At 39.7% G+C, this 17,491-nt stretch overlaps 1 protein-coding gene across 4 annotated transcripts in view; it reads left to right on the top strand.

Annotated features, from left to right (window-relative positions):
- Positions 1-17,121, top strand: part of pigg (phosphatidylinositol glycan anchor biosynthesis class G) — a 90,165-nt gene extending 73,044 nt beyond the window's left edge. For 2 of the 4 annotated variants that reach the window (XM_054792041.1, XM_054792044.1), the window contains 2 exons: positions 857-1,020; positions 5,741-12,834. In XM_054792041.1, the coding sequence (XP_054648016.1) occupies positions 857-1,020; positions 5,741-5,951 (375 nt within the window). In that variant the 3' untranslated portion in view covers positions 5,952-12,834. Of the gene's footprint in view, positions 1-856; positions 1,021-5,740; positions 12,835-14,194 lie in introns of those variants that run through there. The other 2 variants (XM_054792043.1, XM_054792042.1) reach the window with 2 other exon arrangements.
- Positions 17,122-17,491: the final 370 nt, after the last annotated feature.

Raw genomic sequence — 17,491 nt, 5'->3', positions numbered from 1 at the left:
TTCATCAGAGCTGCACATCATCTTCCTCTCCTCCATGGTGACATCACTGGTGGAGTTGATGGGTATTAGCTCAATTGGGTTCAGATCTGGAGACACCTGATACTTGGCAACACCTTTAGCTTCTTCAGCGACACACTTGTCTTGGAGGTGTGTTTGGGGTCGTTATGTTGGGAAGCTGGAATGCAACCCGGTTTCTGCTTCAGAATGTTACAGTATGTGTTGGGAATTATGGTTCACGCAATGAACCAAATTTTGGCTGGTATCTCTCATGCAGCCCCACATCATGATGCTACCACCACCATGCTTGACTGTAATGCAATCATTTTGGTACTTGTGTCGCCAACTATTTAGACATTAATGACCATGTGTTGAGACATTTTATAATGCGGTAATGTACTGCAAATAGCATATTGCAGTAAAATACCTGATAGTATGGCAATGGACACGGGACACAATGAAGGGCCAGGCTAATTGATGGAGAAGAACTGTACCAGACAACTTTATATCAAGCGCAGATCATTACATTGCGGCATTGTTAAAGTCGACAAGCAATGTATGATGAAGATTCTGACTTGCAGACTGCACTTAATAGTGGACGTCAACTGCACTAACAGCCAACTTTTTGTAGCAAGGAGTAAACATATACTGTACATGTGAAAGACTTTTACCATATACAGTATGTCAAGGCATGTCTGTTCAACTTCAGAGCTGTACTATTACTCAGATTTCAGTCTGCAGAGAGCATTTCTCCTGGTGCATAGAAATTTATGATATCAATACCTACAAAGCATGAAGCCACTTTTTGTTCATATGTCGCTCATTCATATTTTTTTATTGTTTTTATGTGCTCTTGCAGGGCAATTCCAACAACATTACCACTGTTGATGTCTCTGTTGGGCTTGTTGGTTTGGACCGCTACGTAGAAGCTCCTGCCATCTTCTTAACAGCCCTCAGTACATATGCGGGGCCCCTGCTTTGGGCATGCCACCTCATCTGTTACCTCAGCTCAGAGAAAGACAGGTGAGTGTCAAATCATGACTGTACCATGGGGTTTTATACTTTTCCGGGACAAACAATTTGTTGGGATTGGGAGCAACAATCTAAACTGTCACAGGAGTCAACTGAATTTAATTGTTGTTGATTGTAAAACCTAAAAACAATTCGACATATTTTAAACCTTAACTGTAATGACAGGTGATTGATGTGTATGGAAATGTGGTAAGAAAGGATTGCTGCTTGGAAGGGGTGTCGCCACGCATAAAAACTCAATTGTCATGCAAAAAAAAAAAGTTGACAGCTAACAATAAAACTTGTCAGCCCTAACTTGATGACAAGTGATGAAACGGGTCACCTCACGTAAAGCCCTAACTTGATGGTAAACATTCCAATTTTTTGAAGCATTAATGTTAAGCCAAATTACTCTGAGCAGCCAGGTCACATTATGGCAATTTCCCAAAAGTGTTCTATGGTTCTGTAAGTTCTATGGTTATTATAGAATTTTTGTTCTTTGCCACTTACCTTTGTACCATTTCAAGCTATTCATTGGACTTGAACAACCTGACTTTCAATAAATAACTATTAATAAAATAAAAATTGAGGTGTTGTAAAACTTTTGACCAGTAGTGTACATGTACCACTGTTAAAAAAAAAAACAGCAACAACACAATTTTACATGTTGTATGTCTTTATTAGGGATGTCAAGTGATTTAAGTTTTAATCAGATTAATCCATATGCAAATTAATTAGTCATGATCACCAATTGCAACTACTGTATGTCTGAAAAATGGCCCTTTTGGCTGTATTTTATTAACAGGAACATAAAAGATGGGACACGATTATTTGTGTGTATATTAACAGCTCCAAAGGAACAGAAAATTTAAATGAAGCTAAAACATCCTACACACCATTATATCCTTTATTGCTTTGAAATGTTTCTTGCATCTCTCAGCCTAGTTCAGAGGAATGGCAATCGGCTGAATTTACATGTATTTAGAACAGTATTGTAATTTTCTAACGCAATGCAGTAAGAATAAGAATAATGAAAACAGAAACCACACTTTTATCCTACACAATTATATTGGAAGATTGCTTCAATTAATTTTAGTAGATGTTGTTACTCAGTAGTCCCCTTGTAACATTGTGCTCAGCATGACAGTGTTTGCCGCACGGTGGTCTAGTGGTTAGCATGTTGGCCAACACAGTAACGGCCTGGAGATCGGGAAGACCTGGGCATTCTCCCCTGGGCATTTCTGTGTGGAGTTTGCATGTTCTCCCCGCGTGTGCGTGGGTTTTCTCCGGGTACTCCGGTTTCCTCCCACATTGCAAAAACATGCAGCTTAGGTTAATTGGAGACTCTAAATTGTCCATAGGTATGAATGTGAGTGTGAATGATTGTTTGTCAATATGTGCCCTGCAATTGGCTGGCGACCAGTCCAGGGTTTACCCCGCCTGTCGCCCGGAGTCAGCTGGGATAGGCTCCAGCATGCCCCCGCGACCCTAAAGAGGAGAAGTGGTATAGAAAATGGATGGATGGATGACAGTGTTTGTCTCGATTATCATTTTTTCATAACTTCCGGTTTTGTGCTCTTATTTTGTTGTTTCCTGTTTCGTTGGTGTGCATTAGTTTGACTCCTCAGTAGCTGCGGGAACTGGGACGCAGATGTCCCAAATGCAATTCCTATTGCTATTTTTTGCTATTTGCAATTAGGCGGGTTCTTAATGGTTGTTTCATTTCCATTTGTTGTGAAGATGTCAGACAGGTCCCGCTGCATTGCCAGTATTTCCCTGTATAATTTTAACTTCAAGGTGCTTCAGAACCCTTTTTGCTCACCGTCACTTGTTGTCAACCCTCTTTGCCTCCACTCACGTGTATGTCAATGCTGTCAACTGCTTGATTATAGACACCTTCTGCTGGACTTCGCGAGCTCTGTGTGTCAAAAATAGACATTTTTATGGGCGTCTCAGATGCTCACAGATTTTCATCAATCGCGCCGCGAAAAGTGGGGAACTACTGAAAATGACACTTCTCCAAACCTACTGACTGAAAACCTGGGAGTCGAAATTTAAAGTTGCGGTACACTGAAAACATGCTTATTTTTTGCATTGTTCAATCACAGTCACGTCATAAAAAGATAAATAATCAATGTTAAGTTTACAAAAAATAGTGGCAAATAAAACCTTGCATTCACCGAGGTATGTCAGTACGGCGTGCGAGGCGCTTCCCATGCTAATTAGCAAGCATGACGGCAGAGGACATGAAAGGTAACATTTTATTTTTTTTTATTCTTCCCTGCTCGAACATTGCTCTATCGCAAACTTTCAAAAATCAGTTAATTAATAAATGATTGTTATTTCATGGTTGATTATGGCCTATTATTAGTAAAAAAATATTGAAAGACAAGTCATGTAGTGTTCTGGTCACTACAGTAGGTGTCAATAATGTTACATTGATGGGACGTTACCTTAGATTACATTACCTTAACACTGCAAGTAGTCAGCCATGGCATAGCTGACATAATAAAGTCGTAAAAAGTTCTCCCATTCCATGTGGAAGTGGTACGTTTTTGGCTTCTTACTTTGTCCTTTTTTCCCCACTCCATTTGAAACACTTTCTTAAGTCTAGAATAAATAAATTGGAGGCTGGCTTGTTAGCTTGCTATGTTTAAAGTGGTGGCTGTCTTTTGTGTCCCTGCAGTCATTCTGTAGCCTGCGCAATGTGGTGTCAACAAAGAATAGGGGTGTACTACGAAAATATTTCATTCATTAATATTAAATCTTACTTCGCAAAAATTCACTTATCACGGTCGAGTGTGGACCCAATTAGCCGAGATGAACGAGGGACGACTGTGAAATTGTGTGCATATTTTTGCAAACAGCACATCAATAATGGCTTCCACTGCAAATCATTTCACAAGGTGCCATTACACTTCATATCAAAAACACTCCCAAAATCCTGATGTTCCTGTCAGGGTTTTGTGTCCTTTTTTTCCCTTGATAGCTAGGATTAAATCATCAATCAAGGAAAGACCAGTTGTTACCCAAAATTCATTTTGTCATCACTATACCTCAATAATATAACAATTACAACCATGGAATTTCCATTTCACCTACAACTAACAATTTCAAAATATACATACAGTAGAATAGAAGATCCTTGTAAAGATTGTGTCGTCTACAAGCTTTTATGTAATGACAAAAAAAAATAAACATCTCGCAGCTCCGAGTACTTCTTGCTACTTTGTTTTTCCTGACGCAACACAGTTTCCAATGCTTTGCTTTTATGCTTGTTATGTTTCTCTCTCTGGTGCTACAGTTTATCCCCAAATTAGTTATAACCTGATGCCAAAGGTATTATTGCATAAATCCATCTTGGGGCATTAAAGATGGTAGTATAGTTATTGCATTCCACCAAGCAAACGCAGGGGATGAACTGGTTTGTTTAATTGTTTGCAGTAGGCCTGGTTAGGTACATTGTGGTTGTCTGCGACCACTCATTTGTAGTTTAAAGTCTTCAATGACACCCACACTTAGGGATGGGTACCTTTGAACATTTCACATCATTTTACCTGTAGTGGACACCCTTGGCATAATGGGGAGGGATGGAGGAGTTTGGAGGCACGTTTGTCTGCACTTTCAAACTCGCCATGCCGGGTGGGAGGCAGTCCCTCACCCTTCACACATTCTCAGTGAGAATTCCACATACACACATGCGCGCACACTTATGCACGTATACTGTATATATGGGTGCTGCTCAATAAATTAGAATATGACCGAAAAGTTGACTACCTCAAGTTCAAATTGGACTTTAATGTCTTTTCATTAAAGGGACTGTTTGAAACTGACTCCAAATTACAAATGAATGATTTCCGTTCAAAAATTTCCGTAATTTGTGTCGCCGCCTGTCATTGAAGGGTGATAGTGGGTCCCGCAGCCAAAGCAGTTGAGAACCACTGATATAGATTCACACGCACACATCAGTGTTGCTAGGTCTGCTTACTATAAGCAACTTTGGTGGTGTTTTTTTGTCAAGTCGTGTGCAAATTCCCAAGTTCCCTGTTGTTTTGGGCTTGTTTTCAGAGCGTTAGTCACTTGTTTCTCACACGAGACCTGGAAACAATGACACACATACCCCTAGCCTACGGTTTGTTTCATTTTATACTCTTACTATACTACTGATCAAAATCTTAAAACCAGTTAAAAAATTGCTAGAATTTGCATTTTGCACATTTGGATCTTAATGAGGTTTTAAGTAGAGCTACAATATGCAAAGGCAAGAAGGGGGAGTGAGACAAAAAGCACTTTGAAAAAGTAATTTATTGAAAACAACAATTAAACTGAAATAGGCTGTTTATCAGCTTATCAAAAGTTTCTTCTGAATGCCGTATATTTGAATTTTACTTCATTTTGCCATTTTTATGCTTGAAAATGCTCAATTAGGATAAAAACATACAAACTTGATTAAATGCTTACCTTTTTACTAATAATAGGTCGTAGTCAACCGCAAAACAATGAGAAACCGCATTATGATTTTTTAAAAATGTATTTGGAGAAACCATAACAGAGTGAAGCTGCAGAAGTCGAAGCACAAAGTGGCGCCAGATGACTGTAGCATCAAATCTGTTCAGAAAATAAAGATATGTTTTTATTTGTCACACCCTAGCCAACTGCCCAAAACAAACAAGATTTTTTTCAAATAATGGAACGTTCCCTTCTCTAATGGCGTCTTTTCCTCTGCATGCAGGAGTCCGGCTGCCGTCGGCCACGGTTGCTACTGCCTGGCTCTGCTCAGGTCTGTGCCAGCTGCAGCCTACATTTTCCTGATAACTGTCATGCGCAACCATACCTTCATCTGGACCGTCTTTTCACCTAAATTATTGTACGAGGCCATGCACTTGCTGATCACTGCCGGCATCTGTCTCTTCTTCAACACCATGGAGCAAAGCACGTCATAGTGCACATCAAGGTCAAAGGTTATTATATTTTTTCATAATCTCCTTCAAACACTCATATTACTTTTCCAAAGTATTTGGATGGATGCATCCGAAGGTCTTGCAAGGTTGCACTGACTTCCTGAGTAGGGATAAAAGTGATGTAAATATTGTTTTTGATGAAGATATTAAAGGAAAACTGCATTTTTTTTTAATTTTGCCCATCATCCACAATCCTTATGTGAGCCATGAACATATGATACAGATAAACAGATAAAAAGAGACAGCTCATTACTGCATGTAATGGGAAACACATATTCCGCCTATAAAGCCCCCTGAAAAACACTCCAAAAAGCACCAACAACGCTCCATTTACATATAACGTGATGTGCATATTGACCAAGATACAGTGACATTGATATTATTAACATTGTTACACCGCATTGACACTTCGCCACACCACAACGGCTAGCTACTATCCGGCTAACAACTAGCTTCACCAAACACTCGCCCGCAGCACATCAGCGCCGCGCTCACAATGCCTCAGACCACTACCAAAAAGGTAAGGCTACATATTGGACCTGACGCTACTGCAGCTGTGTTTTTATTTTTGAGTTTGGAGAAGTTAACGCTAGCTGTAGGCGTTCATTACTATCAATGCGCCAAGGAAGGAAGTTCCGGTAATGCTGAAAATACGGCAAAATACTGTCAGTATTACATGTTATCATGAATGTACCTGTTACTATATGGTTACAGCATGAATATAAAACCATGTTGGAGGTTTTTGGAGGTGTTTTAATGAGCGGTCTCTTTTTGTCTCTTTTTGTCTGTTTTTATATTTTTAGAACGCACGCAAAAGAGAAAGACGTGTGTTCATGTCTGACATAAGGATTGTGGATGATGTGCAAAATCTTTTTAAAAAGTGCAGTTTTCAAGATACCATGAAATACCACAGGCTGCTCCCACAAGGAAGTTTGCTAAAATCCACTAAATCCACCTTTTATATTTGAGATGAAGTAGCAGAATTTCCGTTAGGGTCAAATGTGTTTACCTCCTGCTGACCCCACTTTAAATACAGTATATACAGTATTTTATATACAATGACCTGTACATTGTCTTTAAAATAGTCCAGGAAACATCATGAATGGTTTTCTTAATCGCCCATGTGTGTTATTATTGTTATTGTTAGATGTCATCTAACAACCTCCGCCCTCCCATCCTCACAACCCTCCAGCAGTCCATAAAACCCATGTCTCTGAATTTTTGAGGTTCATCTCTGTACTTTTTGGCTAATTCCAGCCTGACCTTTCCTTGGTCTACCTGTTACTTATGTTACTTAGTACACCAGTGCTTTCTTTCTTCTTTAAGACATCACAAATGGATGTAGTGGCTATGACCAATGTTTGGCCAATGGTTCTGATTGATTTTCCATCCTCTCTCAGTCTATGTCCACACGAATACAGATTTGTTTAAAAGCAACGCGAATCACCATGATTGTTATTGTGCCGTCTCCAGAAATAACATAACTCTGATTGGCTAAAATTGCCTTAACAGTCCATGGGTGCAGCGCCGCCATTAGTTTGGCCTGCGCATGACTTGTGAATGCGTATTTGACAAAGATTTTTTTTTTGGCACCGCAGCGGGGCAAATGTGGGTTTTTGAAAATATCCGTGTTTGTGTGGACATGGCCTCAGACTCACAATTGCTTGTCTTTCACCCATAGACAGCACTCTGATCATTTAATGTCGTTTTCACCTCTAAATGCAGTCTAAACGAGCAAGACCTACCTTACCCAATCTGAAAATGAGCGTAGACATTCAGTGCTCACCAGGACACACCTGCGCAACCAAGCGCACGTCAGTCACATGTTCCAATTTTGCTCACATGAAAAATGGGCGGCTTCAAACAAAAGGTGCTATCTTCAGAGTTGTGTGGTTCGGTTCAGCTGTAAATACCTGGAAATAAAAGCTGAAATGTTTTCAGTCTACAGTAAAAATAAGGAAATTGACCTCAGAGTTCCAATACTTCTGGAGGGCACTGTATTTTACTCATTATTTAGCCAACGTTTTTTGAGTTAAAGTTGAAAAAGATAGTCAAACTATCGTGAATCTCGCTTGTGAATGTTTAAATGACAATTACAGGCATTCTTTGTTTTATGTGTTGCATGCTACAATGCATCCCCATCAATTATTAATACACAAAGTCCCACAATTGGTTCCAGACGACCGTTCGCAAGTCGATTTGTTCGTAAGTCCAACAAAAGGTAATATTACCAATGATATAGGTACTACATGTACATGTATACATATACAGTATATGCGTATGTATGTAAATATGAGTTTGGATGTAGTAGTAATATTAAACAAGGATAATTAATGAAAAAAACAATAATAATAAAAATGATATAATAATACGTAATGATAAATGTTATTTACCTTTGAAGAGGAGTGGTCGAGCATACGTTGTTGTGGTGGGGGAGGAGTTATTGAGAAAAGGACAAATCGTCGTCGTCGTTAGACTCTTCTAAAAGAGGTAGTGTTCTGTGGGTGGTGTAGAATTAAGCAGGCCTATTAACTCTTCATAAACTTTAATCACACGCTCTGTCTGGGTTGTATCATACAGCTACAATTTAGCTTTGCATTTCTCCTTTACACTCTCTCCCCACCTTCTTCCTCTACCTGTTGGTCCCATTAGCAGTGCCACAGTGCCCTCTACTGGTCAAGCATGTAGCAGTATAAATATTGAGTTACTGCAAGGAAAAATACATAAAAATATAGCCCAGTCAGCGTGTGTTCGTATCTCCGAATGTTCGCAAGTCGGGGACCTAGTGTACTGTACAAAAAAGAAACAGAACTAGTTACTAGTTACAAGAACTAGAATAATTTTCTAATAACTTTCCATGCTCTTGTGTGTGCTATTGTACTCTGCTTTTGCTGCTGTAAACCTGAAATTTCCCCTTGTGGGACTGAAAAAGGCATATCTTATCTTATCTTATCTTTCTCTTCAAAACATAAGGCAGACTTTTCTGATGGAAACGTGTCAAGGATAAGGAAAGCCGTCACCATGGAAGTGAAATTGGACATGATAAAATGCTCAGAAAATGGAGAAATGCCGACATTGGCAATGCAAACATTGGCCCCTTGCTTGGTCTGAGCCGTTCAACTGTCGTGATCATCATGAAGGACCAAATAGTATCCTTGAACATGTGACAGGATCTGCTCCAATGAAATGGACAATGATAACTAGGCACTGTAAGACTTCCTCTTCCCAATAAGCCTGTCTCTCCCTCCCTTACGCCCCTTCCAGTGTGCAAGACAGGCACAGCGATAAAAGTAAGGAGTTGCTCTCTCTTCTTGTATTTCATATTTTTACTACGGTATTTTATTTTAGTACGGTGTTCTGTGTACAGCGTGAGTGACTTAGTTTGAATTTAGGTTGACGTTCCGACTTACATTAAAACTTGGCTTACAGCGCCGCCGTAGGAATGGAACTGGTACTTAGACCGAGGACCTCCTGTCCAAAAAGGATGAGTCACAAAAAAGTCTTTTTGCAGTTTAGTGGTAGGTGCAAGCAGTAGTTTTTAGGATGAGTCACAGACATGTTGGAAAACATCCGTGCTTTTTGGAACTTTGTTAAACCCACTGAGGTTTCTTCTGACAAAATCAGGTGAAAGGTTCGGTTTTGAAGCCACAAGGCACAACTTATCACTTCCAGGCACAAAGATGAATTACATGTTCCCGCCTCAAAACCTGTCACTCAGCTTGATGAAACTGACTGCCATGTGACACTTTCTCACCTGCGGCCAAGATTACTGACATCTCCCAAGTCACCGCAGGCAGCGCGAAGTCACACACTGAGCCATAGCTGCTTTTAAATGTGTTTTTTGCACACAGCTCTTTATACTTTATGCTAATTGAGCCATTGAGCAAAAAAAGGCTGATTTGAACACATACCGTATATGCAGCAAAGTTAGAGAGGATAACACAAATCCCGCGTATGTCGACAACCCGTCTGTCGAATTTCAGAATGAAAATAAAAATTTGCACTAATGGTGGGAAACCATGTCATATTGTAGACATGGAGTAATCCCTCGTTTATCGTGGTTAATTGCTTCCAGTCCCGACCGTGATAAGATAAGTCGGATTTCTTATTTATAAATGGATTATTATTAAAGTTACAGCATAGAAAACCTGTTTACAACCTTCTCAATACGATTTTTAAGATTATTAGAGCTCTCTAGACATGAAATAACACCCCTATAGTCACCTTTACACTCATATTACCAAATATAGTAGACACAATAAGAGAAAATATGACTCGTGTGTGTTGCCATAAATGTGCTCCCTCGGGGAGGAGAGTGAGTGGCGGACAGGAAGTGACATTGTGGTTCAAAGTTACGTTTCAGCTTGCAGTCGGTTACTGCCGCAACAGTAGCCCGTGTTTTTGTTCAACATTTTTATTAGGGAGTATTGTGCCTGATAATTCAAACCTGCAATAAAAGCTAGTTTCGGCAAACAAGACTGGTGATTGTCTTACACTAAAATGACTGAAACCTAGTGATGGGTCAATGTCTTTGAATGTGTCTTTTGAATGCCTTATAGTTGTATTTTCCTTCATTTTGTCATTTTTATGCTTGGAAATGCTTGATTTAGGCAAAACAATACGTAACATTTGCTTAAATGTGCTTTTTTGACTATAAGGCTGTATTCAGCCACAAAGCAGCATGATTTATTAATTAATAGATTTTAGAAAAACGTGATAGAGCGAAGCCGCAAAATTTGACGCGCAAAGTGGCGAGAGATGACTGTACTACTATATTGGCTAATAAGAGTATAACGATGATTAGGGGTGTTATTTCATGTCTTGAGTGCTCTAATGTTAAAAAACGTATTTAGAAGGTCGTAAACAGGTTTTCCATGCTGTAAGTATGAAAATATTCCATTTCCAAATAAGGATTGCGGAAATTCACTTATCACAGTCGGGTCTGTAGCCAATTAACTGCAATGTACCGGTAAATGCAACAAATACTCCAAATGTAACTTATATAGTTTTTTTCCATCTTCATGAAGCATTTTTTGACTGATGCAATTTATACTCCGGAGCGACTTATAGTCCGGAAAATACAGTAAATGATCTATTAAAAATAGTTTGGGCTTTTGTTTTTCAAGATGACATTGATTTTGCCATTAATTAATTAGTTGTTCAGAACAAAATTATGGTTTTACCTACTTGACATACATTGTCAGTTAAAGAAGAGTTTTTAATAATTATTTATCTTGGAACCTGGAACGTGTGTGAGCCCTGGGTCTCCAGGTTCAGCTGTTCAGCTCACGGAGAAGGTAGCTTCAACTTAGTTTCCTTCGTAGTTAATTTTATTATTCCTTCTAGTGCCTCGTGGGTGTCGTTGAAAAGGTGTAAATGAAAGCAACTTCTGAAGGAAAAGCACTTTGCATGTGAGTCATCCTTCACGTCTGACATCCACAGCCTCTCACTTTGTCTACAAAGAAGCAACCATGCTATTTCTGTGATGATGCTCCACATGTTTGATTTTTACACAGCATTCTAAAACCAAAAGTTCCATTCTGCGATTTACAAGGCGGCTGGAAGCTAATGTCGAACAGCGGTAAAGTAGATGAAAAAGGATAACTTAAAGAGGAAGTCTTTGCATAAGAATGTGGGTTTCATTGTTATTTTTTTATTTTTATTTTTTACCTCAAGCTATTTTCAGTGGAACCTTGGTTAGCATCATTAATCATTTCCAGACGAAACCCAAAACCGAACCCATAAGAAATCATGTAAATTCAATGCAATACGTGCAAAAATGTTAACACGAAACACGCGATGACGAGCAGCGATGGAGGAGAAGCGATATCCACATGGATGACACCTTCATACTTTGCTACAAGTTATTTCTTGAATTTAATAGTGTTTCTTTTTTTATTCATTCATTAAAATGCTGGAACTTGCAACTGCCTTTGGCTTCACTTTAGATTATTTTGCAGCTGTGATCAATAAAAAAAAGCCACAAAAAGACCTGTGGCGTAACTGTGTTCGTTAACAAAGAACTACAAGGTCAACTGGTGATGACATCATAGACGTGCAACAAAGCTGAGACTCAAGGAGGGTGACTCGTAACTGCTGTTTCCCGTATTGTTTCTGTCGCAACACTGGAGTGACCTCTCCAGGGCGCAAGTCACAGGCCTAGGCGAAGATTATGGGGGATCCCGGGGTGCCTAGTTGTCAGGATCGCCCTCTTGGCCCCACCCTGCCAGGATCCAAACGGAAAGAACGAGCCAATACAGTTGATGTCAGCACAGATGTAGGACTTGCCAGAAGGTGTAACAGTGCTCCACCAACCACCTTTGGGAGTGTAGTCTTTCCCAAACAAATAGTAAACTACAAGGGAGTGGAACTTGAGCAGGGGCTTGAACTCCCTGAGCGGGGGCCTTAACCGGGTATGAACAGCTGGAGCCAGCTGAACCTGGGTCTCGTGTACGCTGGTTCGACTCTCTGTGAAGTCACCCCATTGGGCTACCTGCTACCTTGGAGTCTTGAAGGCCTCTGGAACAAATTAAGTACGCTAACGAAGGTTCTAGTATATTTACATATTTTGTGTTGTTTTTTTATACACACTGAATAGCCACATTATGTCCACATGCATTGAAAGCTATTCATGTAGCAATCAGATTATTATTGCAGTTTGCGCTTCACTGTGTCATACTAAACACAATCATTTTGGTTGTTTAGTTCCATGAGAGGAAAACAGGTTTTTGAAATGTTAAACTCGATGTGTCAAAGATGAGCATTATTATCGTTGCAGCTCTTGTTTTGGACCTATAGTGGCTTCCCGCATATTCACGATTCAGCATTCACGTCCCCACAAATTCACTTGATTTTTGGTAAAAAATATATATATATATATATATATATATATATATATATATATATATATATATATATATATATATAAATATATATATATATATATATATATATTATATATTTTATTTGTGGGAAAACCCAGCCATGTGTGCTTTTTCTCTCCAAATATAAGACATTTTGGGGTTTTTTCAGAAAACACCTTGTTTACCCTAAGTTGGTAATAATTGATCAATTTATGATACTAAAATGTACAGCATAGTAATACAGCATACGTGTATACAATGACAGGTGTTTTTACGGAAGCACTAGCTTCTAAGCGTGGTTGTAGCCCATAGCGTGACGACCAGGCAAAAGGGCATACGTTCACTACAGACCGGCCAACATGTACACATTTTTTGTACACGACATGCATTTTGAGCCTTCCTTGAACACGCTTGTAAGCTTCACAGCTCTCAGTTACGCATTTTGTTGCGCTTTGCCGGCTTCAGTTCTCTTGTACTGTATTGTCATGCACTTCACAAAAAATCCTCAAGCTCCAACGAAGCAGACCTGTAAGGCTTGTAGTACATTATTTCCTGTGTGTATACGACTCGTTTAGAGGATGGACAGCCCACTATAAAAGACCTTTAAAAGCAGGTGTGTCCAAAGTGCGGCTCAGGGGCCATTTTTGGCCCCTGGCTCATTTTTTCTTGGCCAGCGACACATTGTAGAAATAAAATAAACAAAAAACAGCAGACATAGCTAAAATAGAGCAAAAGGCATAATGTATCGGTAAAAAACAGACATGTTGATATTAATAACTAAGTGAAAGTAACTAAGTAACAAAAAGCAATGTCTTTTTAAATATGTATCATGTTTTGTTTTAGCCATCCATCTCTCTTTTGGGTCGTGGGGTCAGCAGCTTAAGCAGAGATGCCCAGACTTCCCTTTCCTCTGCCGCTTTGTCCAGCTCTTCCCGGAGGATCCCGATACGATTAAAAAAATATATATAAAAGTGCCCTTTATTAGCGTAAAAAAAATTATAATTTTTTTTTTGCCGTCTCAATTACTGGTGTTGATTGCAGGTGGTCTCTGAATGCAAACTACTGTAGTCAGATGGAGCCAGTGGTCACAATGTTATGTTCTGTGAGTTTTCTAGTAGCTATGCAACCTACTGTGTATTTAAGTTGCCGTGATCCTATTTATTGATTAGAATTATTTCTGCATATTTGTCATTTCTGTAATGTCATGGAAGTGGTGAGTCACGATTTATGGAGGTCAATCCGCCTCGGCTTTATTTATGTTTTTCTTAATGGAATAAATGTACTTCCGTCCATAAATTTCACTTTTGTGATTTCTTGTTGGCAACTAACACAAATTATGAACATTTTCTTGTCGGTGATTAGCAGCCCAGCTGATGATCTCGTTTGGAAGTAAACCTGCAGCCATCCCTGCAGAATGGATGGACATTTCATGGACTTTGTCCACTCAGAGTATGGATTGAAAACAGCGCGGACTAAAGTGGTGAACCCTTCTGGTAAGATGCTCTACAAGATGATGGAGTGTCTCAGTGAGAATGTTTGTCCATTCCTCAAGGAGAACGTTTGTGAGGTCACTGAAAGAGGGCCTGCTGGCTCACCATCTTTGTTTTAACCCCAAATGAATTAGATCAGGGGTGTCCAAACTTGTCCAAAGGCCCCATAATGAAAAATGACATTTTTGTAAACCAAAACGTCGCTATGCTGTGAAGTTGGCAGTGAACGCTTGCCGGGGTTCTAGAAAACCGAGGTAATCGAAAAGATCTTGGCAAGATAAAGGTTCAGATCCAACAGCGATAAATGAATTTAGCATTCAATGTTCACAAATGGAATATGTTCAGAGTTAGAGCATAGAAAACCTGTTTAAGACTTTCTAAATATGTTTTTTTTTTAAACATTAGAGCCCTGTAGACGTGAAGTAACACCCCTATACTCACCTTTACACTCCTCTTCTTCATTGGTTACACTACATTGCGCAACTCTTATGCTGCAGGGACTCGGGACAGCTGCGAGCTAGTGAGCTAACCAGTTAACCTCAAATTCATTTCTTCGAAACTTAAGAAGCCAAAATTGACCACTTCCACATGGAATGGGACGAGAACTTTTTTTCAGTCTATCATGTCGGACATGCTATGGCTGACTTCAATTCATTTCTGAAAAACTGTAATATAGACAGGTAGCGATAATCAAACTGCAATATTGTATAAGCCATTCAAAAGACGCGTTGAAAGACATGATGATATGTTCTATCCTACACTGGCCACTAGGTGTCAGTAATGTTGCTGTATTGTTCGGTGAAATGCACAAGCACCAGACTTGATCCCCGGAACAACAGGCTTTTATTGCAGGTTTGAATTATCTCACAACAGGCACAACAACCCCTAACACAGCCTACTCTTGCGGCTGTGACCCTTGCAGAGCTGAAACTCAACTCTGAACCCCTGATGTCACTTCCTGTTCCCTCCACCAGAACACATTTACAAGTCTTATTTACTGTGTCTTACTGTATATTACTGTATGTCTTACTATATATGTCTTATTTTCTCATTATATTGACAATGTTGGTTAATACAAGTGTAAAAGTGACTATGGGCTGGTATTTCATGTCTAGAGGGCTTTAATAATGTTAAAAGCCATATTTAGGAGGCCATTTTCTATGCTCTTAACTATGAAAGTATTTGATTTATAAATAAGGAATCCTACTTTGTGGATATTCGCTTTTCATGGTTGGGTCTGGAACGGATTTAACTGCAGTAAACGAGGGATTACTGTGTTGGATTCATACATCCTTCAAGTGTTGTACGTGTACAGTGTAACCGAGTTAGTTGTTCATTTAGGTTTAAGTTCCGACACTAAAACTCCACTTACATCACAGTCTAAGAACGGAACTCATACGTAACCTGTAGACTCTATGCAAAGGAGTGTTTAACCAACTAACACTTGTTTCTTTGGCAAGAAGTAATGGTTTAATCCAGTACTCCACTAAGTAGTGCGATCCCTGATAGTTGGGCAGTCTCTAATCTCCAGTTTGTGTGTCCACGCAGTCAGCACATCTGCACCTGTCAGCAGGTAATGGAGTTGATTGACTTAACAAAGGCCAGAATAATCACTCAGCCTCACAAAGGAGGCTTCAGGTGTTCTCTTTGCTACTAACAGCTCTGACTTGGTGATACCTGGTCCATCCATGAATCACTAGAAGGCAGCTAGAAAGAATGCCCGTTAGCAAGACCGCATTCCCATCATCATCATCATCAAACAGTTCAAAGACCCTGCAGCCTTTGCGTGCATCTGGAAGTGAAGTTGGACGTTTTTCCTGCAAGAGCGACCGCACCTCAGCCACACTGATATGATGCTCTAGGAGATGTCTGCTAATTGCTGGACGGCGGCCAGCCAAAGAGGTTATTACAAGTTTCCAGCTGGCTCCACAGCTGAAGCCGCTGATGGACGCCCAGTTCGGTGGTGGGGCTGCACGCTGCCAGTGCTCCTCTGCCTCACTGCCTCACAGTCCGCTTGCATACATTCACCACTCCTGACACTCTTACTGGAATGAACTGATGGAGGTTTTCACTTCTACGCAGCATATAGACACACTTTTAAGTCGTTTACAAGAAAACACATCTCCCCTCCTATCAAGAGTCTTTAGGCTGCAAGGACACACACACACACACACACACACACACTGTACACACTTCCATCCATACAGTACAAATCATACTGCAGGGTAGACGGCCTCACAATAATAGAATGATGTATGAAGCAATCCATTACGTTTGTCACATGTACTGTGCACACAAACACAATTTTAGCTGCGGACAAAGAGGAAACTCTTGATTAGATCTGAAGCAGAGGTAAAACTGCAGGAAGTGAAAATTAGGATTTCCTTTCCAAACGTAATGAATAGATCCTTATCTAATTACAGCGAGAAAATGTTTTGTTTAGCGTACAATATGACGTGTGCCTTGTGTTATTAATACACTATAACTGTAACACAGTGAAACTGTGTTCTTAATGTATTTTTATCACCGAACATCTTTGTTGGCATCCTATTAGCTTGTTAGCATGGAAACAGGAAGCAGAAGTCAGCTCTGTCGCCCGTCTATGATGTAATCAGCGGTTGAATCCGTAGTTCTTTGCTAACTAACACAGTTACGCCACAAGTCTCAAAAAGGTTAACACAAAACATGTTTTTATAGTTTTACAATTAGTTTTACATGCGTCAAACAATTCTGAATTCATATAAATGGAGAATGAAAGGGATAAATGAACATTTAAGGTTGCTTTTATTTTTCATTGAAGATGCGGGATCAACACAGACACCACCGATGTGTTTTGCTATGAATTATTTCTTAATTTCACACCTTCTTGATCAAAATACTGGCACGTGCACCTTTTTTTTGGCACCATTGTGGGTTCTTGTGCAGCCGTGATCAAAAGAAAAGTAGAGACTTGATGTGAGAAGCACTATAGGGGTTAGTTATTCAAGAAATACCTCATGGCAAAACAGGAAGGTGGTGTCTGTGTTGATCCCGCATCTTCAATGAAAATAAAAGCAACCTTTAATGACCACTTACCACGTTCGGGTGTGGAACCAATCAACCACCATAAACGAGGGATTACTGTATAGGCCTTTTTTCTCAATGCCCAATGTTTTTCCTGTGTGCTAAC

This window comes from Dunckerocampus dactyliophorus, chromosome 11, assembly GCF_027744805.1.
Source record: "Dunckerocampus dactyliophorus isolate RoL2022-P2 chromosome 11, RoL_Ddac_1.1, whole genome shotgun sequence".
Classification (NCBI taxonomy): domain Eukaryota; kingdom Metazoa; phylum Chordata; class Actinopteri; order Syngnathiformes; family Syngnathidae; genus Dunckerocampus; species Dunckerocampus dactyliophorus.
This window is presented reverse-complemented; position numbering and strand designations above follow the sequence as displayed.